Source organism: Pongo pygmaeus, chromosome 12, assembly GCF_028885625.2.
Source record: "Pongo pygmaeus isolate AG05252 chromosome 12, NHGRI_mPonPyg2-v2.0_pri, whole genome shotgun sequence".
Classification (NCBI taxonomy): Eukaryota; Metazoa; Chordata; class Mammalia; order Primates; family Hominidae; genus Pongo; species Pongo pygmaeus.
Window position 1 is genome coordinate 113,676,559 of NC_072385.2, and position 22,608 is coordinate 113,699,166.

The 22,608-nt window shown below is 36.5% G+C and overlaps 1 protein-coding gene and 1 non-coding gene across 22 annotated transcripts in view; both read left to right on the forward strand.

Moving 5' to 3' along the window:
- The window catches only part of PUM2 (pumilio RNA binding family member 2), a 103,647-nt gene extending 83,972 nt beyond the window's left edge, over positions 1 to 19,675 (forward strand). For 13 of the 21 annotated variants that reach the window (XM_063648920.1, XM_054474750.2, XM_063648916.1 and 10 more), the window contains 8 exons: positions 5,265 to 5,532; positions 8,245 to 8,374; positions 10,003 to 10,137; positions 12,205 to 12,342; positions 13,035 to 13,160; positions 13,391 to 13,512; positions 14,361 to 14,553; positions 16,698 to 19,675. In XM_063648920.1, the coding sequence (XP_063504990.1) occupies positions 5,265 to 5,532; positions 8,245 to 8,374; positions 10,003 to 10,137; positions 12,205 to 12,342; positions 13,035 to 13,160; positions 13,391 to 13,512; positions 14,361 to 14,553; positions 16,698 to 16,829 (1,244 nt within the window). In that variant the 3' untranslated portion in view covers positions 16,830 to 19,675. The remainder of the gene's footprint in view (positions 1 to 5,264; positions 5,533 to 8,244; positions 8,375 to 10,002; positions 10,138 to 12,204; positions 12,343 to 13,034; positions 13,161 to 13,390; positions 13,513 to 14,360; positions 14,554 to 16,697) is intronic. The other 8 variants (XM_063648922.1, XM_063648929.1, XM_054474753.2 and 5 more) reach the window with 1 other exon arrangement.
- A 2,350-nt stretch (positions 19,676 to 22,025) lies between these two features.
- On the forward strand, positions 22,026 to 22,087 carry LOC129030949 (U7 small nuclear RNA). Its single transcript, XR_008500840.1, has one exon. It is a non-coding gene; the product is annotated as a U7 small nuclear RNA (small nuclear RNA).
- Positions 22,088 to 22,608: the final 521 nt, after the last annotated feature.

The window sequence follows — 22,608 nt, forward strand, 5'->3', positions numbered from 1 at the left end:
TTTATTTCAGCATTCATCCTGTGTGCATGAACTATATTAAATGTATATGACATACATATATATGTATTTTGTTTGTTTTGTTTTGTTTGTTTAGACAGGGTCTTGCTCTGTTGCCCAAGCTAGAGTGCAGTGGTGCAATCTCTGCTCACTGTAACCTTCGCCTCCTGGGTTCAAGCAATTCTCCTGTCTCATCCTCCCAAGTAGTTGGGACTACAGGCGTACGCCACCACACCCAGCTAATTTTTTTACACATATATAGTGGAGACGGGGTTTCACCATGTTGGCCAGGCTGGTCTTGAACTCTTAACCTCAAGTGATCCGCCCACCTCAGCCTCCCAAAGTGCTGGGATTACAGGCCTGAGCCACTGCACGGGGCATACTTACTTTCATTTTTATTTGCAATTAGTAGTTGAAAACCTGTTGTAAAATGAAGCATTAAATTATTTTTATTCTAATTAATTAGTCCCCATACTCTTCTATCAGAATATCCTTCAGGTAGATTTTCCAGAAGGAGTAATTATGTATGTCTTAAGTAAGGGTCAGGAATCTGTATTCTTAAAAGAATATACAGGCCTCATAGATTGAGTAGCTGTCATTCTAATCCCAGAGGTAGAAAATAATGAAAAATGAAGGCTAGACAGATTTATTTATTTTGTGGTGGTTTCACTTACAGTCTCCCCCACCACCCCCTGCCCCACGAAGGATCTGCCTTATCTCCACAGATTCTGCATCCTTGGATAAAGGTGGACCTTGTAGATACGGAGGTCTTGCCTTTCATATCCATAGGTTACATAAGACCAAACTATTGGAGTTCAGCTTCCACAGATTTTTGGTATCTTGTGTGGGTCCTGGAACCAATTAAAGTTCTCATGAATGAACATGAAAGATACAAATAGCACAGAAGATTGGCACACTGTCGTATGAGATAAGCTCTGGCCGAAGGGTCTTGGCAGACTAGCTGCATGTCCCATACCTTTTGGACTATTGGACCATAGTGACCTCATCTGTGAAATTGTAGTACTGATCTACATGTCCTATATACACTCTTAGGCAGATAGTGATTAAACAGTCATGAATGGTAGTGGGGACTGAATGACGAAATGAAAAGACCTTATCTCTTTAATACTTTTGGTGCAGAACATAGCTGCTTTTAGACCACCAGCAGCAGAAGTATGAATATGGATGATCTGTTTATGTGTTTGTTTTTAACCAATTCTGGGATAATTTGAGACTAATGGGAAAATTGCAAAACTATACCCTTCACCCGTGTTTTCCAGATGTTACCGCTTTATCACATTGGCTGTATGATTCTCTCTCCCTCTCTTCTTCCCCTCATCCACAACACTATTTGGGTTTACTTTTGAAAGGAAGTTGCAAGTGGGCCAGCGTGGTGGCTCACCTCTGTAATCTCAGCACTTTTGGAGGCTGAGGCGGGCAGATCACTTGAGGTCAGGAGTTTGAGACCAGCCTAGCCAACATGGTGAAACCCCATCTCTACTAAAAAAAATACAAAACTTAGCCGGGCATGGTGGTACGCACCTGTAATCCCAGCTACTCGGGAGGCTGAGGCGGGAGAATCGCTTGAACCCAGGAAGGGGAGATTGCAGTGAGCCAAGATTGTGTCACTGCACTCCAGCCTGGGCGACAGAGTGAGACCCTGTCTCAAAAAAAAAAAAAAAAGAAGTTGCAGGCATGATGTCCCTTACTCAAAAGTGTATGTTTCTTGACAATAAGTATATGTTTTCATATAAGCACAATTACTGAAGTCAGGAAATTAACACTGATAAACCACTAATCAAAGCAGCCAACTTTATTCAAACTTTGCTGCTTATCACACTGATTACCTTTATAAGAAAGAGAAAGGGAGATTGATTTGGGGGCCCATTGTCAAATTGAGGATCACAGATTATTTTCATCACTGCTCTTTTCTTTAATCTTGAACTGTTTCTGTTTTTTATGACCTTGACATTTTTAAAGGGCATAGGCGTGTTTCATAGAATGTCTCTCAATCTCCAGATATTTTAGATGACCTGCTTTCAATATTTAGACAACAAAATTTAAAATGTCTAATGTATGTTAAAAATTGGGTTTTACACACTTATTTCTAAGAGAAAAGGTATGCTTCCCTGGGTGAAATTAATTTGTGTTAGTTCATCCTTTCAGTGAATTAGTTTCTGGAGAATATTTTTTTCTTTTTCTCTCTCTTTTTTTTTTTTTGGTGGGGGGATTATTATTGTTGTTGTTGTTTTGTTTTGTTTCGTTTTTGAGACAAGGTCTTGCTCTGTTGTCCAGGCTGGAGTGCAGTGGCACAATCTCATCTCACTGCAACCTCTGCCTCCCAGGCTCAAGCGATCCTCACAACCTCACCCTCCCCGAGTAGCTGGGACTACAGGCACATACCACCACCACTCCTGGCTAACTTTTGTATTTTTTGTAGAGATGGAGTTTTGCCATGTTGCCCAGACTGGTCTCAAACTCTTGACCTCAAGCTATATGCCTGTCTCAGCCTCCCAAAAATGCTGGGATTATAGGCGTGAGCCACCACGCCTGGCCAAATTTGTGAATTTCATATATGAGAAGACCACTTAGTCTTCTAGAACTGAATGTCTATGGTTTTTTAAAATTCAAGGCAGTGTAATATTATTAGACAGATATTGTATATACCATGTGCACAGGAGTTCTGTTGTTAGGAGCTGATAGAATATAAATAAAAGAATACATAGATATGGGAGAAATTCCTGTTGCTTATTGTCAGGATATTTGGGAGGTACCAAATAAAACCGGCTTCTTCATTTCCTGGGGTGAGTACGTATTTTGAATTTGGTGTCGAAAATCTTTAATGCATTAAGGGTATGTTTGAGGTAATGATAAGAAATAGTAATGAGTAAGTGGGGTGAGGGGTATGAACAGTTAGGGCACTACTAAGAAATTTGTGTGAAAAATAGGTTTGGAGTAATGACTTGAAAACTAGGTTGAAGATCTTAGAGCATGTACTCTTACCAGGATGCTGTAGGTTTTTATCATAAAGTCACATCATCAAAATGGACTTTGAAGGGAAAAATACAATTGATGTGTATAAAAATGGATTGGTGAATCTTAAAGTCAGCTGATTAAGGAAAAAATTTTTAACCAGATTGAAATGATAAGCAAAGCACCCCTGCCCTTCAAAAAGGGCAGGGATGCTAGAGAAAACCCAGTGGCTGTGCAGGATGTGATAAGGACCCAATTATAAAGAATCAGATGGGCTAGTGATCAGTTATTGTTATGAACAGTTAGAAATATGTAAACAAATAATGGAAGTGGAAAGGCTGGCAGTAGTGAGACAGTATTGAAACACTGAACTCTTGAACGTTTTGAATATCCTGCATGGGTGCAGAGATAGTTATGTATAACTGGACCAAACAAGAATTTGATCTTAGTGATTTTGGTGTGTAAGATAGCTTGTTAAATTACACGCTTGCTTTTTTTTTTTTTTTTTTGGAGACGGTTTCGCTCTGGCGCCCAGGCTGGACTGCGGTGGGGCAATCTCTGCTCACTGCAACCTCCGTATCCCGGGTTCAAGCGATTCTCCTGCCTCAGCCTCCTGAGTAGCTGGGATTACAGGTGCATGCCACCGCGCCCAGCTAATCTTTTTTCGTATTTTTAGTAGAGGTGGGGTTTCACCATGTTGGTCAGGCTGGTCTAGACATTGTTCTAGGCACCAGGTAGCTAACATGTAGATTAATTTAATTTTATGGCTCTTGAATTGGAGACGGGGCTGGGGATTCAAATAAATAATGCATGATATGCTATGTAATAGGAAGTTCAATGAAAAAAAGTAAAGCTAGGACAGTAGGGACAGAAAGTGAAAGAGGAATGTTCTAACCCAATTTACCCTCCAGGATTTGACTATTTTACTGCTCTCTGTCCTTGTAGTTCTTTTCGACCTTTAATACCTCCGTATAGCTTTGCACTGACAGTGTATCCTTGGGACCATCTCTACCCTGTGGCCTGGATTGTATATATAGTACTACTCTGCATAGAGTTTGCATATAATAATAGCATGATTCTGGTAGTGGATTTTGTTTTTCTGAACTCTACTAATGTGTATTTTACAACTATCTATACATTTTTCTTTTTTAAAAGGACACTGTCAAGTACTTTTAAACTGTTAATTGTAACTATAAAAATTTCCTGCATGTATTTATTTTTATTTCTATTGACTGCTCTTTGATTTTCTTTCTTGGAATGGAATGTAAGTTAAAGATGTCTTTTATTTATTGTAAATGATAAGGCTCTAGGAATAATAACTGCTGTTTATTAATACTATTGTTTGTGAAATAGTGGATTTATGTCAAATATATATATATATATATATATATTATATATATATATATATATATATTTTTTTTTGGAGATAGAGTTTTGCTGTGTCACCCAGGCTGGAGTGCAGTAGTGTGATCTTGGTTCACTGCAACCTCTGCCTCCCAGGTTCAAGCAATTCTCCTGCCTCAGCCTCCCGAGTAGCTGGGATTACAGATGCCCCCCACCCCGCCTGGCTAATTTTTGTATTTTTAGTAGAGACAGGGTTTCACCACGTTGGCCAGGCTGGTCTCAAACTCCTGACCTCATGATCCGCCCTCTCGACCTTCCAAAGTGCTGGGATTACAGGCATGAGCCACCATGCCCGACCTTATGTCAGATATTTTAAATAAAAATTTTAAAATCTTAAAATAGTGTATAATTTAGATTTATTACCTACTATTTTGGCTTTTTAAAGTTCATACCATCAGTGGTTTAAGAATTGATTTATCTTTACATAGAAGTATATATGACCGAATGCAAAAACTACAGATTTAACACTCAATGTTATTGTGTTAATAATGCGAATAAATTTCAGTCTATTTCAGTGGCTTAAAATGTAAGTTTCCTAGCAATTTAAACTTGCTTGTTAATGTAACTGAAAATTTTATTGGTAGTTTCAGTGTTCTGGCATTGATAAGAGTGCATATGACACTAGGTCATATAATTAACATTTAAACTAAGCTGCTGAAGAATAAATACACACTTATTTTTCTCATGTTTTCTAGTCTCTTTATCATATAGCCACATACATGAGGTATATGGGTGAGATTTTCCCCTCCCAATTTTAATGTTCTGTCATAACAAGTAGGAATTAGTGGGGGGAAATATTTCTTTATTGACTGAATTTGTAGCTAAAGTAAATTTTATTTGAGGAATAACTTTGTCAAAAATACTTGCTGACCATAGCTGCTTTGTTGTAGGAGGACTGACAAATGGTAGTGGTCGATATATCTCTGCAGCACCTGGAGCAGAAGCAAAATATCGAAGTGCTTCAAGCACTTCCAGTCTATTTAGCTCCAGCAGCCAGCTCTTTCCTCCTTCGCGGCTTCGGTATAATAGGTCTGATATTATGCCTTCTGGCCGCAGTAGATTATTGGAAGATTTCAGAAACAACCGCTTCCCAAACCTTCAACTTAGAGACTTGATTGGACATATAGTTGAGTTTTCTCAAGACCAGCATGGTTCTAGGTAGGTGATTATGATATTTCTCACTTCATTTTTGCTTTGGAAATTGCTGCCTTATAAAAGCTTAAATTTTTCTGGACTTTAGTCTGCATTAAAGTTGGAAGCTTTTAAGAGCTAAAATTCAATACGGATTATGTGTTTTTTCTTTCATGTTAGGATAAATTATAAAAATACAGGTTTTAATTTTTTACAGTTTTCCAGTTTTTTGCAGTGAGAATATTGTTATGATGAGAATATAGCAGGGCCCCCTCCAGTGGGTTATTTTGATTACATCAGCTCTGTATTACATTTGTGGGCTTAAGTGACCCTCATGGTGCGTTTAAAAAATATAGCAAACAATGTTAAATGCCTTTGTGTTGCATTATAGGTTGGTATTCAGTGTGACTTGGCTTAGATTGAAACATTCACATTTGTTATAGGAAAATTTGGTGCCTTTTTACATTAAAACGAATGTAGTACATGAGAGATATATCTGAATTAACATTGTCAAGATAGAAAGGAAAATAGAATTGTAACACATTTAATAAATTTAAGATATTTTCTCTCTTTATAGCTTTAAGGTAAACCTCAAGTTTTTAAGTCATTTTAGATTAGATGGCGTACAAATTTTGTCTCCCTATATAGTCATGCATCACTTAATTATGGGGATACATTCTAGAAAATACGTTGTGTGAACATTAAAGAGTGTACCTATGCAAACCTAGATGGCATAGCCTACTACACACCTACTCTGTATATTGCGCCTAGGCTGCAAATCTGTACAGCATGTCACTGTACTGAATACTGTAGGCATTTGTAACAATGGTATTTGTATACCTATGCATAATAAACAATAGAAAAGATACAGTAAAACTATAGTATAAAAGATTAAAAAATCATATGCCTGTGTAGGGGACTTAACGTGAATGGAGCTTGCAGGACTGGAAGTTGCTCCGAGCGAGTGAGTGAGTTGTGAGTATATGCAAAGGCATAGGACATTACTGTACACTCCTCTAGACTTTATAAACACTGTACACTTCAACTACACTGAATTTATTTAAAACTTTTTTTCTTCAATAATAAATTAACCTTAATGTAACTTCTCCCCTCTGAGACAGGGTCTTACTCTGTTACCCAAGCTGGAATACAGTAGCATGATCATCACTCACTGCAACCTCAAACTCCTGGGCTCAAGCAATCCTCCCAGCTAAGCCTCCCGACTAGCTGGGACTACAGGCACGCACCATCACACCTGTCTAATTACTTAAAATTTTTTTGTAGAGACAGGGTCTCACTATGTTGCCCAGGCTGAGTTTACTGTAACATTTGAGCTTTTTAATTTTTTTTAACTTACTGACTCTTGTAATAACACTTAGCTTAGAACAGAAACACATTGTACAGCTGTACAAAAGTATTTCTTTTATATGCTTATTCTGTGAGACTTTTTCTGTTTACAGATTTTTTTAAACTTTTTGTTAAGAACTAAGACACAAATGCGCACATTAACCTATAAAGTGTAAAGCTCATCAGTATCACTCTCTTCTAACTCCATGTCTTCTCCCACTAGGAGATCTTTAGCAGCAACACCTATGGAGCTGTCCTCTCCTATGATAACAGTGCTTTTTCTGGAATACCTTCTGAAATCTACCTGAGGGTGTTTTACTTTTTTTTTTTTTTAAAAAAAACAAGTGGAATACACTCTAAAATAACAATTAAAAGTATACTAAATACACAAACCAGTAACTCAGTTGTTTATTATCAGATACGCACCGTACACAATTATATGTACTACACTTTTTTGTTTGTTTGTTTTTGAGACGGAGTCTCACTCTGTCGCTTAGGCTGGAGTGCAATGGCATGATCTCGGCTCACTGCAACCTCCGCCTCCTGGGTTCAAGTGATTCTCCTGCCTCAGCCTTCTGAGTAGCTGGGCTTACAGGCATCTGCCACTGTGCCCAACTAATTTTTATATTTTTGGTAGAGACAGGGTTTCACCATGTTGGCCAGGCTGGTCTCGAACTCCTGACCTCAGGTGATCCACCCACCTCGGCCTCTCAGAGTGCTGAGATTACATGCGTGAGCCACTGCACCCGGCCATACTATACTTTTATAAACTGACAGTGCAGTAGGTTTATGTCATCATGAACACCTGAATAATGTATTGCCCTATGATGTTATGACAGTTCCTACCCAATAGGAATTTATCTCCATTATAATCTTATGGGACCACCATTGTATATGTGGCTCATTGTCAATTGAAATGTGGTTAAGCAATGCATGACTGTAGTTGGCAATTCCTTCAGAGTAACAAATGAGCCTTGTGTCACCCAGAATGGCTATCTTGGTTAGGAATTCATTCATGTTGGATGAATTTTACTTCTAAGGGTTTCCTTATTGTTCTAAAAGTTAGATGTTTAGTAATACATTGTATATTATGAAAAATAAATAAGCAGCAAAATTTACGTAATTTTCTTGTTGATTGTAATGTAACCAAACCAACCTAAGAAAGATTGAACATCTTTATATCCAGTTTTTTTGTCACTCTATCTTTAGATAAGGTGTTATAAAGAAATGCTATATAACTTTTGTCCTTTTTGCTGTAAGTTAGCTGTCTACTATATAAAGTATGTTAATGTTTCTGGAAATAACTTGCAGTGCATATATGTGGAAGGGTAGGGTGTAATACTCAAGTGTATTAAAAAACATATTGTCATATTAAAAATGTTCCCTATGTAGATTCATACAGCAAAAGCTAGAGAGAGCTACTCCAGCTGAGCGACAGATGGTATTTAATGAAATTCTGCAAGCAGCCTATCAATTAATGACTGATGTTTTTGGCAACTATGTTATACAGAAGTTTTTTGAGGTAAGGATTCATGCATAGTTGTATATCCACCCATCCAGCTGTTGTATACTTGATGCTAAGAAAAGCTCTGAAAGTTGGGTAAAGTCATTTTCATATAAAAAAAGATAATAAGCCAGGGATAAGATATTTACAAATTATATATCCAGGATATATTATAATGAACTCCTAAAAAGTCAACAACAAAAAGACAACCCAAATGACAAATGGACAAAGGGCTTGCATAGACATTTCTCTATGTAAAATAATATAAAAGGCCAAATAGGCCATGAAAAGATGCTCAACATCCTTACTAATCAGGGAAATGCAGATCAATCTCACAATGAGATACCATTTTATACATACTAAGATGGCTGTAATTGAAAAACATAAAATCGGAAAATAACAAATGTGGATGAGGATATGGAGAAATTAGAGCCCTCATAAATTGCCGGTGGAAATGTAAAATGGTGTAGCTGCTATGGAAAACAGTTTGGCAGTTTCTCAAAATTAAATATTGAATCGTCACACAATCCAGCAATTGTACTCCTGGGGTACAATTGAAAGCAAATGAATTGAAAGCAGGAACTTGAACACCAGTATACATTGCACCATTATTCACAATAGCCAAAAGGCGGAAACAGCCCAAGTGTCCGTCAACAGATGAATAAAATACAAGTGGTATATGTGTACATTATAGAATATTATTCAGCCATAAAAATAGAAATTATTCAGCCATATAGAATATTATTCATCCATACTACAACATGGATGGACCTTGAAAATACTAACTTAAGTGAAATAAGCTACACACAAAAGGACAAACATTGATAGTGATCTACCAGTATGAAATGTCTAGAATAACTAATAGTGGCATAAAGTAGATTAGGGCTTACTGGGCCTAGAGGAAGAAGGGTTTAGAAAGTTACCGTTTAATGGATACAGCATTTGTGTTTGAGGCCATGGAAAAGATTTGGAAACAAATAGTGATGGTGGTTGCACGACAGTGTGAATATAATTAATGCTACTCAATCATCTAGCTAAAAATGGTTCAAATGACAGTTTGTCACAAAAAAAATTTTAACATGAACCACTTTAAATGAAAATTTGCTATTAATCCTGATTCATATTTGAAAATATAAAGCATTGGTAGTCAATCTTTGGTGAAGTAGTTAATGAATAACACTATAGTCTTTGGATTTATAGATATGTGTTATTTTACAGTTTAGCCAATTTTTAAATTTATAAGCATCTGTGTTGTAGCTTAATGACTTTAACAGTTTTTTTCCTCAATCATATCAGAATGTAGTTTGATGATTGTCTGGGTGAGAGTTTTGGTGGTCAACGTATGGCTAAGAAAGTTATATATTAAAGATGAAGGGTTTTGTAAAGATGTTCGCTTTAGAAGAGTGTTTCTTTAAAAGGTAGTTAACATATTAGTAACAAGGCAATTTTAGTAAGACTTAACCCAAAGAAGTAATGAAAAATTATTATTGCAAACATCTCCCAGTCTATCTTAATTAGCTTCTACCTTAAAGCCCCTGCCCTACATAGTTACTGATAGAATGAATAGACTGCAAACACTGCCTTACTCAAGTTCAACAAAGCAATATTAAGGTCACTTATTATTAATGTTATATCTTTTCTGTCAGTTTGGGAGTCTGGATCAAAAATTAGCCCTGGCTACTCGTATTCGTGGTCATGTTCTACCCTTAGCCTTGCAGATGTATGGCTGCCGCGTTATTCAGAAAGCATTAGAATCTATTTCTTCTGACCAGCAGGTAATTGTAAGTTAAGACAAAATTTCTGTATTATTTTATTCAATTTTTAAATTATTACATGTTTTTAATCTTACAATAATCTTGAAGTGAAAAGACTTAAATATTTCCACAACTGGACTAAAATGTTGTTACTGTGTCCTAAATAGCACACTACTAATTAGAAGTCACAAAGCAGATAATTTCTGAATGAAGATATTTTAGCACCTATGTGGCAAGCAGAATGTTAAATGATGAGTGTTTTTATTACTACTTGCTTACTTGATTTTCTGCAATGGGAGAATGCATGTTACTATTTTCCAGTGTTTATTTTGATGGTGTCTAATGTTTCTATTATAAGAAGAAAATTTTTGGAACCAATAGCGTTACTATATATCAGTTTTATTTACATATATGAAAATTTTTTAAAATAAATATATAGCCCAGCAAAAAAGTAACTTAAGAATTCTCTTTAAAAATTTATAATTTTTTGAGAAAAACAAGAACACATAAATTAAATGAGAAATATTCTGTGTTATTGGATGGAAAGTCTAAATATTTCACATTAATAATGGAATTATTGATTAAAATAATGCTTAAAATCATTTGAAATAGACAAGAATATTGAGAGTAGGGGATGAAGATAAATGCTGATCCACCAGATTTTTAAAATACACTGTGAAGCAACACTAATTAGTGGGGTTATTGTACATAAGATTAAACAGACTTTTAATAAGAAATTTATAGCCCCAAATCAATACTGTTTTCTGACTACATGATTTATGTATTACAATGAAAGCATAAGACTGAAGGAAATAATTATTTCTTAAAAGGTAATGGTAGTTTAAGTTTGGAAAGAGATTGTCTGACTCATACAATAGAAGAAAATTTCAATAAATAGTAATATATGGACGGATGGCTATATATGTGTATATATTCATCACTGCATTAAAATCTGTGAGAAAATACTATTATTCCTCCAGAGGAAATTCTGAGTTTTACAGTAATTTTAAGGTATGTCACAATGGAGAAATATAAACACATTTAATTATTTAAAAGCTTAGAAACTTCTCTGCCACAAGTTTCTAACTGGTATAGATATTTTTAAAATGTCTTTGATATTTAAAAATAAAGCATTAGCAGTAAGTCTTTGTTGAAACAGTTAATGAATAACAGTATTGTTTGGATTTCTTTCTTTTCTTTTTTTTTTTTTTTTTTTTTTTGAGACGGAGTCTTGCTGTGTCACCCAGGCTGGAGTGCAGTGGCGCAATCTTGGCTCACTGCAACCTCTGCCTCCCAGGTTCAAGCGATTCTCCTGCCTCAGCCTCCGAAGTAGCTGGGATTACAGACATGCGCCACCACGTCTGGCTGGTTTTTTCTATTTTTGGTAGTAGCCGGAGCCATGTCACCCAGGCTGGTCTCAAACTCCTGAGCTCAGTTGATCCACCAGCCTCAGGCTCCCAAAGTGCTGGGATTACAGGTGTGAGCCATCGCACCTAGCTATAAGCACTTTATTATAAGAGCATTTTATAAAAGAACAAAGATATCTGACATTAATTCTTCCCTTAGGGAATTATTGAGATAATATGTAAAAATCACATAGCCCATAAGTAGTCATCAACTTCTTAGCCTTTTCTATGTACTTGATAAACTCACTTAGCCATTAAAATAATTCCTTTGGTGGTGGAGGTGGTACTAAGTAAGGCAAAAGTGTAGAATTCTGAATTAGTCATGTTAGTTAACCGCCTGATAAATATTAGCGGATGATTTACACAGTGAAGACAGTTTAAATACAGCAAGTTCAGCATCACTACGTTGTTTCAACATACATCATTTACATTATAATCCTGCAGTATGTTTTAATAATTTTCACTTTTCAATGGTTTCTGCTAATTATACTACAAGAGAAAAAAATTTAAACCCTTGACAAACAGGAAATAATATTTTTGAATATATTTTTGTTCCCATCTCAGTATTTTTAATACTGAGATAAATATACTGAGATTTTTAATATTTTTAATTTTTAATACTGAGATAAAATATACTAGTATTTTCTTGTTTGAGGTAATAATTTAAATGACATCCTGTCTTTTGCAGAGTGAAATGGTAAAGGAGCTGGATGGTCATGTGCTCAAATGTGTGAAAGACCAGAATGGAAACCATGTTGTACAAAAATGTATCGAATGTGTTCAGCCACAGTCACTGCAGTTCATCATTGATGCTTTCAAGGGACAAGTATGTTTGAGTTTTGGCTTATAATTTGTTAGGGCATTATTTTAGAATTTTGAATATCAACACGTTTTTCATAAGTCACTAGATAATACCCAGCACTTGTATACAAAAATAGGATACAAAACAGTAAACGTACATTAATTTCTTCCTCTTTCATAGTCAGTAGATAGCTTCATTTTTCTGAGGCTGCAAAAGAGAAATAGTTTAATCACATTACTTTAAGAATTAAAGGTAATCACTGTTAGAATTATTTTTTATTTATACCCAACGATGTTTTCAGGTTCACTCAGAGAAGGGAAGGAGGTTTGGAGAAAGACATAAGACAGTATAATAAGACAGAAAACACATAGCAATTTGTAACTAATACATAGTAATTAATATTTCCTAATGCTGAACTACCCTTTCTTTTTTCACCCATTCATTCTCATTGTTACATAACCTCAGGTTCAGGTAAAGTTCTAGTCAGGTTCCTTTTGATCAAAATATCTTCAGCTCCTAAATGGAGTGCTCCCTGTCCCCACTCTCCAGTCTTTGCTAACATGGTGGTAGTTATATTAAATGTGAGTTCATCACCTTTCTATTTCAAACTGCTTCTAGGTGTTGACAAAACGGACAAACAAAAAAACCAGTCTGCTTCATAGAACTGTTCAAAAATGTCAGAGAATAAAAATTTTAATTCTTCTAATTGTCCTCAGGTATTTGTGCTTTCAACTCATCCTTATGGCTGCAGAGTAATTCAGCGCATCCTAGAGCATTGCACTGCAGAACAGACCTTACCTATCTTAGAAGAACTCCACCAACATACAGAGCAGTTGGTACAGGTATAAATTCCCTAAAAATTTGAAATGTTTATATATTTTTGGAAATTGTTTTAATTTTTAAAAGAAATACAATTTGTTATTAAACACGCTATAGAAAGAGTGAGACAAAAGCCTGTTGTATTCTCCTAACTATACTACTGGATTTTTAGACGAAATGATTAACATGTCTTTAAAGAATATCATTCTGAAGGAATGACTTAGGGAAAATAATTTTTAAATATCTGTCTTAGGATCAGTATGGCAATTACGTTATTCAGCATGTACTGGAACACGGTCGACCTGAAGACAAGAGCAAAATTGTTTCCGAAATCAGGGGAAAGGTTTTAGCCCTGAGTCAACACAAATTTGCCAGGTATTGCAATACTTTGTAATTTCAGGGGTCAGTTCTTTCAACTCATTGACTTTTATTAGTTATCACAGAAATACGTGTAGAATGTAGCATTGAACTACAGTCTTTTTTATTTTTTTTGGTATCATTAAAATGCACCTATAGAACATTGCTTTTGTTTTTTAAAAAAATCTACATAACAAATTTGTTTTGCCCACATATGTTCATTTATGAAATCTGTATTTGGAAAATAATTTTTCCCGACACTGGAAATGCAGATTTATTTAGTACATGTTCTTGAAAGCCTCACAGCTTTAATGATCTGTTTTCCTTTTTTTGAAGTACAATTTTAAGAGACCCGTAATTAAACTTGTGGATGTCAAAATGATGTAGGTTGTTCCATGATACCAATTTCTGTTATAAAAGTAATTGGCTGGGTACAGTGTCTCACACGTGTAATCCCAGCCAGCACTTTGGGAGATCGAGGCAGGAGGATCAGTCGAGCCCAGGAATTCGAGATCAGCCTGGACAACATAGAGGGAGATCCTTTCTCTACAAAAAATTATCCAGGCACGGTGGCACATGCCTGTAGTCTCAGCTATGAGGGAGGCTGAGGTGGGAGAATCACTTCAGCAAGGGAGGTCAAGGCTGCAGTGAGCAGTGATAGTGTCACTGCACTCCAGCCCGGGTGACAGAACAAGACCCTGTCTCAAAAAAAAAAAAAAGAATAAAATAAAAGTAATCATAAGACAAAAGAATCCCATCCTGACTTCTGTTTTATTGTTCATTGGAGAAGATTCTTTCAAAAGTCAAGGAAATTTTGCTCTGAAGAAAAAAATAACAGATCTTTGTTTATCTGCTTTAATTTTTAGCAATGTAGTAGAAAAGTGTGTTACTCATGCCTCCCGTGCTGAGAGAGCTTTACTGATTGACGAGGTTTGCTGCCAGAATGATGGTCCTCACAGTGCCTTATACACCATGATGAAGGACCAGTATGCCAATTACGTGGTTCAAAAGATGATTGATATGGCTGAACCTGCTCAGAGAAAGATAATCATGCACAAGGTAATACAGCATATAACACTCAGATAACTGTTTGTCTTTGTGTTTAGGCTACACATTTAACCTCCTTGGGCTTTCATTTCCTCCTGTATGTTATAACTGGAGGAAAAATTAAAATTGATGGATATCCTTTGGCAGATACATTGGTATGGTTTCCATTTTTATTCTTAAGGTTATCACAGCCAGACACGGTGGCTTTTGCCCATAATTCCAGCAGATTGGGAGGCTGAGGTGACAAGATCACTTGAGCCCAGGAGTTCGAGACCAGCCTGAGCAATGTGGCAAGACCCTGCCTCTACAAAAAAGAAAAAAACGATTAGACAAGCGTCATGGTGCAACCCTTTAGTCCCAGCTACTTGGGAGGCTGTGGTGGGAGACTGCTTGAGCCCAGGAGTTCAAGACCAGTCTGGGCAACATAGACCCCCATCTCTACAAAAAATTTAAAAGTTAGCTGGGTATGACGATACATGCCTGTGGTCCCATCTACTCAGGCAGCTGAGATGGGAGGATCGCCTGAGTCCCGGAGGTTGAGGCTACAAGTGGGCTGTGTTCATGCCAGTGCACTCCAGTCTGGGCAACAGAGCAGGACCCTGTCTCAAAAAATAAATCAGTCATTCAAAAGAAATTCTTAAGGAATCATATTCATTTCTCATCTGTTACCTATGTTTTACATTGTTCTTTTTGCCTTCATCTTATTTAACTGTACAGTTGCCCCTCGGTAACTGGGGGATTGGTTGCAGGACCCACCCACTCCTGTGCCAAAATTCACGGATGCTCAAGTCCCTTATATAAAATAGCGTATAGTATTTGCATATAACCTAAACATATCTTCCCATATACTCATCTCAAGATTACTTATGATACCTAATACAATGTGAGTGCTATGTAAATAGTCATATTGTAATGATAAGTAAAAAATCTGTTTAATACAAACTTTGTCATTTTTAAAAATATTTTTGATCAGTGGTTGAATCCACATATGCAGATGGCAGACTACCTTTAATTTACCATAATACATGGGTTGAACATTGATTTTAACCTAATACATTTTTCTAAGTAGAATTTTGTGTTTGTGTTGTGGGGAGGTAGTACTAACTCATAAAATTCCCTTTAAGCTGTTTCCTCTCTGTATCCTCCTCCTAGAATCTAATAATTCTTTAAGAAATCAGTAATTGCAGCAGGAAAACTTATTGTTATAAAGAAAACTGAAAGAACACTGAAAAAAACACTTATTTTGAATACTCTTGATCTTAATGAATTCATTTACAAAACATGAATTACATAACCCCTTTGGTCCTCTCCTCATAGAGAGAGAAAAATGATATCTTAGGATTCCTTCCATCTATAAAAGTGTTTTGGGCTACTGATTTTTAAAATTCATTCTTCAACTTGATGTAAGTTTTCCTTTCTTTTTCTTTCAAGACAGGGTCTCTGTTGCACAGGCTGGAGTGCAGTGGTGTGATCTTGGCTAACACTAGCCTCAACCTCCTGGCTCAAGCCATCCTCCCACTTTAGTCTCCTTAGTAGCTGAGACTATAGGCATGCATGCTTATAGTTTTGTTTATATTTTGTAGAGATGCGGTCTCGCTGTGTTGCCCAGTCTGGTCTCAAACTCCTGGGCTCAGGTGATCCTCCCACCTTACCCTCCCAAAGTACTGGCCTCTAAGTGTCTACCTATCTTTTAATTCAGTGTTTCTGCTGTAAACTAATGAATATAAAAAATTGCAATCTTATTTTTAACAGCTACATTAGTTATTTAACTGGTATCATTTATTATATTTGGATCATCCCTAATTGTTTAATTGTTATAAGTAGTGCTTTGTACAAAAGTCTTTTCGTAATTTTTTTGGTGGAATAAATTCCTGGATGTGGAATTACTGGGTAACTTTCTTGCTATGTTTGGGGCCTCTGCCTGTTTCCACGTAACATAGTTAGATGTAGTGTTTTATTCATTGAACAATTTTGAGAACAGATGTTTGGAGGGATTGAGCAGATCACAACTGTTTTTGCAAAAAGTAGCTTTCTTTGGATTTAAATTTTTTTTAATTGCAGTTATTCCTCTAAATTACCCAGAATTGGGGGTGCTTTTTTAAGAAATCAGAAACTAAAATGACTTAGATTTTCTAAGCAGATTATTTGTTTTTCAGATCCGACCTCACATTACTACTTTGCGCAAATACACATACGGGAAGCATATACTGGCCAAGTTGGAAAAGTATTATTTGAAGAATAGCCCGGACCTAGGACCTATTGGAGGACCACCAAATGGAATGCTGTAAATTACAGGAGCAACAGAAGATAATTTAACCATGTGAAAAGAATTTTTTTGTGTGTGAATTATCAAAACACAACTCAACTATGAATCTTCAATTTTTTTTTAAAGCAAAACTATTTATTGACTTTATTCATCCATTTGTAAATTTTTTAAGGTTCTTGTGTATATTTGGGGGGTGGGGGATGAACTATAAATTATATTCAGCCCTGAGTGGAGACCTATCAGATTGGATTGCTGGCAAAGCACAGAATGCCTGTATATGATGTAACTGTATCAAAAATAAAAAGCTGTCACATATTTTGTAAATTTTTACCTTGTAAAGTCACAAAAATAGTTTTTAAAGGAAAAAGTACAGTATTCTTTTAATAAACTGGCTCACAGTCTGGTAGGTCTACAACCCCATAGCACAACAGGTTTATAGAGATGTATATAGAATTATAGTCCTTATTTTTTTCCTTTGCGTGAAATCTTTTATAACAGATTAACAATCAACTGCATAAATATTATTAATATTTTAAAAAGAGTTAAGTTGTATTTTGATAATTCACAAACTATCATGCAAATAACGAGCAAGTAGACAAGAATAAAGTGGTTTGAGATGAAAAGAACCTAACATTATTTACAGTAGATGTGGTTTTAATACAATTACTGCCCTAAAATGTCTCTGGCAATGTACAGAAATATTGTATATACTTACATATGTAATTGTTGTAAGAGTTAAATACAAAATCATGGTGACACTTCCAATTAAGTGCACTAAATGAAAAGTTAAGTCACTTATTAACTTTTCAGTTTGGTTTGCAATGAGAAAGAGTGGAAATTTGTATTTTGTTTTGCTTATAGAATTACAGACATGTTGAGGAAGTGTTGAGCTTTATTTTGCTTTTTCGTAGAGGCAGAAAGTAGGAACCAGATAGAGATGAAAAGGGGCCACTGAAAAGTGAATTTGATAGCTCAGCATTTAAGCATGATTACATATTCAGATAGCTCTTTTTGCTTTCTATAAATATATGCATTGTGTGTGTAGTAATAGATGTAAGTTTACACTTTGAAAGGAAATCTTGTTTCAATGTTTATTATAAAAGCCTTGCTAATTTAGTAGTGATGCTTTCCTTGGTTGTACAGGTGTACATTTGTAAACCTTCATGCTGTAAATGGAATTTGTTTTATCTCTTTGGGATACATTTGCATTTTAGTGTACATTTACGTCCCTGCCCTCTGACCTGGCAATATAGTGTTGTATAATGTAAATTTATTTCTCCAAATCGAGAGTGATTTTTTAAAAATTTTTTATCTTTATATGGTTTCAGAAGTATGAACCAGCTTTCTTTTTATTATTGTGAGATCATTTTGTTTTATAACATAGTTGTTGACTGTTAATATGGACATGCTAGAATTTGGATCACTTTCAATTGAAGTCAGGGTATTGTGCATAATAGAAAGTATTGGACTGAGATATTTGGTTACCATGGAGGCCAATGCTTTTTTCATCTTATTAAATGTGATGTGACTTTTTTCTTTGTACAGAAGAGTACTGTATTTTTGAATAGCCTACTCCCAAGTAAGAGCAAATCTGTATGATAACATTTTTTCCTCTGGACATAAGACATAACAGTAACACGATGTACATTTACAAGCGGCCTTATGTACATTTCCCAACAATCTTTTTAAGGCAAAATTGTGACCATATGTGTATAATTAAAATCGTTTTTAATCCTTTGCCTATGAAAATATTTTGGAAAAAAACTTGCTGTGTATATTCAGTTTCTGAAAGATAAAGAAAGTGCTTTGTATTTTGTTGAAGTCAGTATTTTGTATAAACATTTATGTTGACCCACTTATGTTTAGTGCTGAAAACTAAAATGAACACGCTGTCTCTGTCAGCTGAATATGGAAGAGATCTTTTTTTACTAGAGATCTGCAGAAGAAAAGCAATCTTCTGAGCACAATATGGAATCTAAAGGTTTTATCACTTAGTTGTTCATATTATGAACCTAAAAATAATGGCATAAAGTTTGGGGATGCCAGGCATACTTTTTCATGTTTGGTGTTTAGTTATTTTACTTTTCTAACCCAACATTCCTTGGTGAGACCATTAAATCCAAACACTTGTCACCGTTCCTTCTCATAGTCACACTGGGTCATCAGCATGTCCCAGTCACTGCAGCAACGCCTTGTGTGTGTTTGTTTGTTTCATTTTTTTAAACCCACACAAAGCCGCTCTCTCACTTTTTCCTACTTTACCAACCTCAGAGTATTTCAGCCCGTGTCGAACTTTTGTTCTCAGTATCAGCCCATGGTTTCAGGATCAAAGCTGTCATGTTGGAGATTGGTAATGGCTTTCCTGTCTTTGTACAGTTGAATTCCTAGTCTTCCTTCGTCCTTGCCCTCTGTTGGCACAGGCATTATCTCTGCAATTTTAGAAAATGACAAGTAGAGAATATTACATTGAGAAACTAAACCCTCTTCTTGGGGTCCTGATATTCCCATTTGTCCCAGTGCTGACAACCCAATCTTCCCAATACTTTCAGGCCTGCTCTACAAAAATACCTGTTCTTGTAGAAATTTTACAGTCTGCCATTTTGGGTGCCAACCCCAATTTTTACCTTTTAGTAAGTTGGCATGAAATTTTGGTAAAATCTGAAAATCACATTTCAGAATAAAACAATTGGGCAAAACTACCTAGGCTTTACTCTTGAGTGTCTCCTTTTGATAGGGATTGTTTCTGGACCAGTTTGTCTAAGTCCTGGCTCTTATTGGTTCATATGAAATAATGTTAACTTCACTTCTTTGTATATTATGTATAAATTAGAAAATGAAAAATGTGTGAATAACATTGTATGAAATAAACCTGGTCTTGTGTTTTTCTGTAGATAAAATACCCCTCTGTACCCAGTTATAACTTAAGATTGATTGCCCATTCAGGTTTACTCTGACGTAAGGAAAACAAATACATTTTTAACATATGGGTGCTGTTCTGGAGCCACTGATTCCTCTGATGATATTAATTCCATCCCTTGATTAGTATTTAGAATCTATAACTGCATACTTCATAGGATAAAACTTGTAGCCTGTTTCCACATGAACTTGAGGAGGCAGTGTTGTCTAAAGATAAACAATTTAAGTTCAGGTGTGGATTTAAAGTTTACCTCATTATTTACACACCTTGTGAACTTATCTAAACCTTGAGCCCTTAATCTGTATCAAGGGATAATACTACTTAACTCATTAGTTTTAAGAATTGAGAATATACAAAAAGATACCTAGAACCTTTTTTTTTTTTTTTTTTTTCAAGAGATGGATTCTTGCCATGTTGGTCAGGTTGGTCTTGAACTTCTGGCCTCAAGTGGTCTTTTTACTTTGGCCTCCAAAAGTGCTGGGATTACAGGCATGAGCCACTGTGCCTGGCCAAGAACCTAATTCTTTGTTGTTGTTGTTGTTGTTGTTTTGAGATGGAGTCTCACACTGTCGCCCAGGCTGGAGTGTAATGGTGCAATCTCGGCTCACTGCAACCTCTGCCTCCCAGCTTCAAGTGATTCTTCTGCCTCAGCCTCCCAAGTGGCTGGGACTACAGGTGCACACCACCACACCCGGCTGATATTTGTATTTTTGGTATAGATGGAGTTTCACCATATTGGCCAGGCTGATCTCGAGCTCCTGACCTTGTAATCCGCCCACCGTGGCCTCCAAAAGTGCTGGGATTATGGATGTGAACCACCACACCCGGCCTGGAACCTAATTCTTAATGAATTGCTTGTTAATACCATTTCTGTTTTTCCCATTCCTTCTACAGCTATAAAAAGAAAAAAAGCCAGAACAATGTGATAGACTTCAAAATGGAAACCTACCTAAAGCTAAGTGGGAAAAAAAAATGTCATCATACACATTGTATTTCCTGAAATTTAACTTTGTCTTGGTTTGGGTCTCTTCTGAGCAACCCTCTTGGATTATTGACATACTACCTCACATTGTATTGAAATTTAAAAGGTCTTAACAAGGAAATACCACATCTTTGCACCCTGGCTTACCAACCTAAGGAAAGCAGTTTCCTAAATTCACCTGGGACTATATGCCCTCATGACGACACTTTCTCTGGAAGATTTTAAAGCAGCAGGGGACAAAGAAACCCTTAAAGGAGCCATATTCACTGTCCACCTTCCCTACCTCACTTAAAAGTATCTAGCTTAACATGCCTGGTAGAAATCAGAAAATTTGTCTATAAACAGGGAGCTGAGCAGGAAAAGAGTGCTGAGGCGTCAGGGCTCACCCCTAGGAGGCTGTTCTAAGCACTGCACTGCAGAGGGAAAGAGGGGCCAGGACTGGGCTGGACCTTCGTTACTTGTAGGGTCCTATACTGACTTTCCCACAGAACTTTGTGGCTGAGGAGTATGTTTGTTGTTGTTTTTATTTTATTTTTGACAAAATCTGGCTGTCACCTAGGCTGGGGTGCAGTAGTGCCATCACTGCTCACTGCAGCCTCAACCTCCCAGGTTCAAACAAGTTTCCCATCTCAGCCTCCCAAGTGGCTGGGACCACAGGCTCATGCCACAATGCCTGGCTACTTTTTGTATATTTTGTAGAGATGGGGTCTCTCTATGTTGTCCAGGCTGATCTCAAACTCCTGCTCAAGCAATCCACCTGCCTCGGCCTCCCAAAGTTCTGGGATTACAGGCATGAGCCACCAGGCCCGGCCAACTCTTAAGACAATATAGGACAAGACAGCCCAAGATAGCTCCTGTAGGCAGTTTCTCCAGTTTCTGCTATGTTCCATTCATAGAACTTTTTTTTTTGAAAAGAGCACAAAAAATCATAACTGTATGGCTTGTTAATTTTCACAAATACTCATGAATCCAGGATTTAGATCAAGAACCAGAACATTACCAGCACCCAGAAACCTTCCTGCACCCTCTTCCACTGAGTGGCCCTTTGAACCCTTACAAAGCCGGAGAGCTCAAGTTCTGGGCCCTGTGGCCTTGGTGAGCAACGCCCTGGACCGATCAGAAAGACCCAGTGACTTGGGAAAACGCTCATCTTACCGATAAACTTGAAGCAACTCTTGACTAGCTCTGGCACCACCTCAGCAGAGGCGGAAGTGCCATAGAACTTTTAAAAAATAAATTTACCAAGAATTAAAACCAGGTGAAATAGTCTTGTATTTGGTAGTTTAAGGGAAAGCAATTGGCTGGATTAAAATTGATTCAAATGTCAGAGCTCTTTTAGAATTTGTCTAGCAGGTTTTCCAGTTTTTACCGGAAAACCCAACAACAGAAAGATCAACAGAAAAATTGATTCAAACTTTCTTGGGCATCAGAAAGTAATGATTCAGAGTTTGGGCTCTAGAATTAGACTGCCCAGGTGCCAAACACTAGCTTCATATCTAGTAGGTAAGTGGTTTCATCTTTTAAGCCTTAGTTTCCTTGTGTAAGTCAAGGAAATGGTGACCTGCTGAGATTGTAAGGATTAAAGAGTATAGACCTGAAGCGCCATGGCAAGTACTCGGTACACGTTAGCTACTAAAGCAACTCCTGCGCATCACTTAGTTAAAATAAGTTTTCATTTTTAAAATTTGGTTACATGCAGCCTCAAAACATGGTTTGGAGATCATTTATGTTTCTGCAAATGAGCAAAACCCTTGATTCAAGTTGCAGATAAATCATTAAGTCATGTGTAGATTTGCCCTGATGTATACAAGCTGCCAGGATGGAGAGAAGAGCAAGGAAATCAAAGACATTGTGATGGGAAATTTCGGTATATCTCTCACAAACACACACAAAAGCATATTA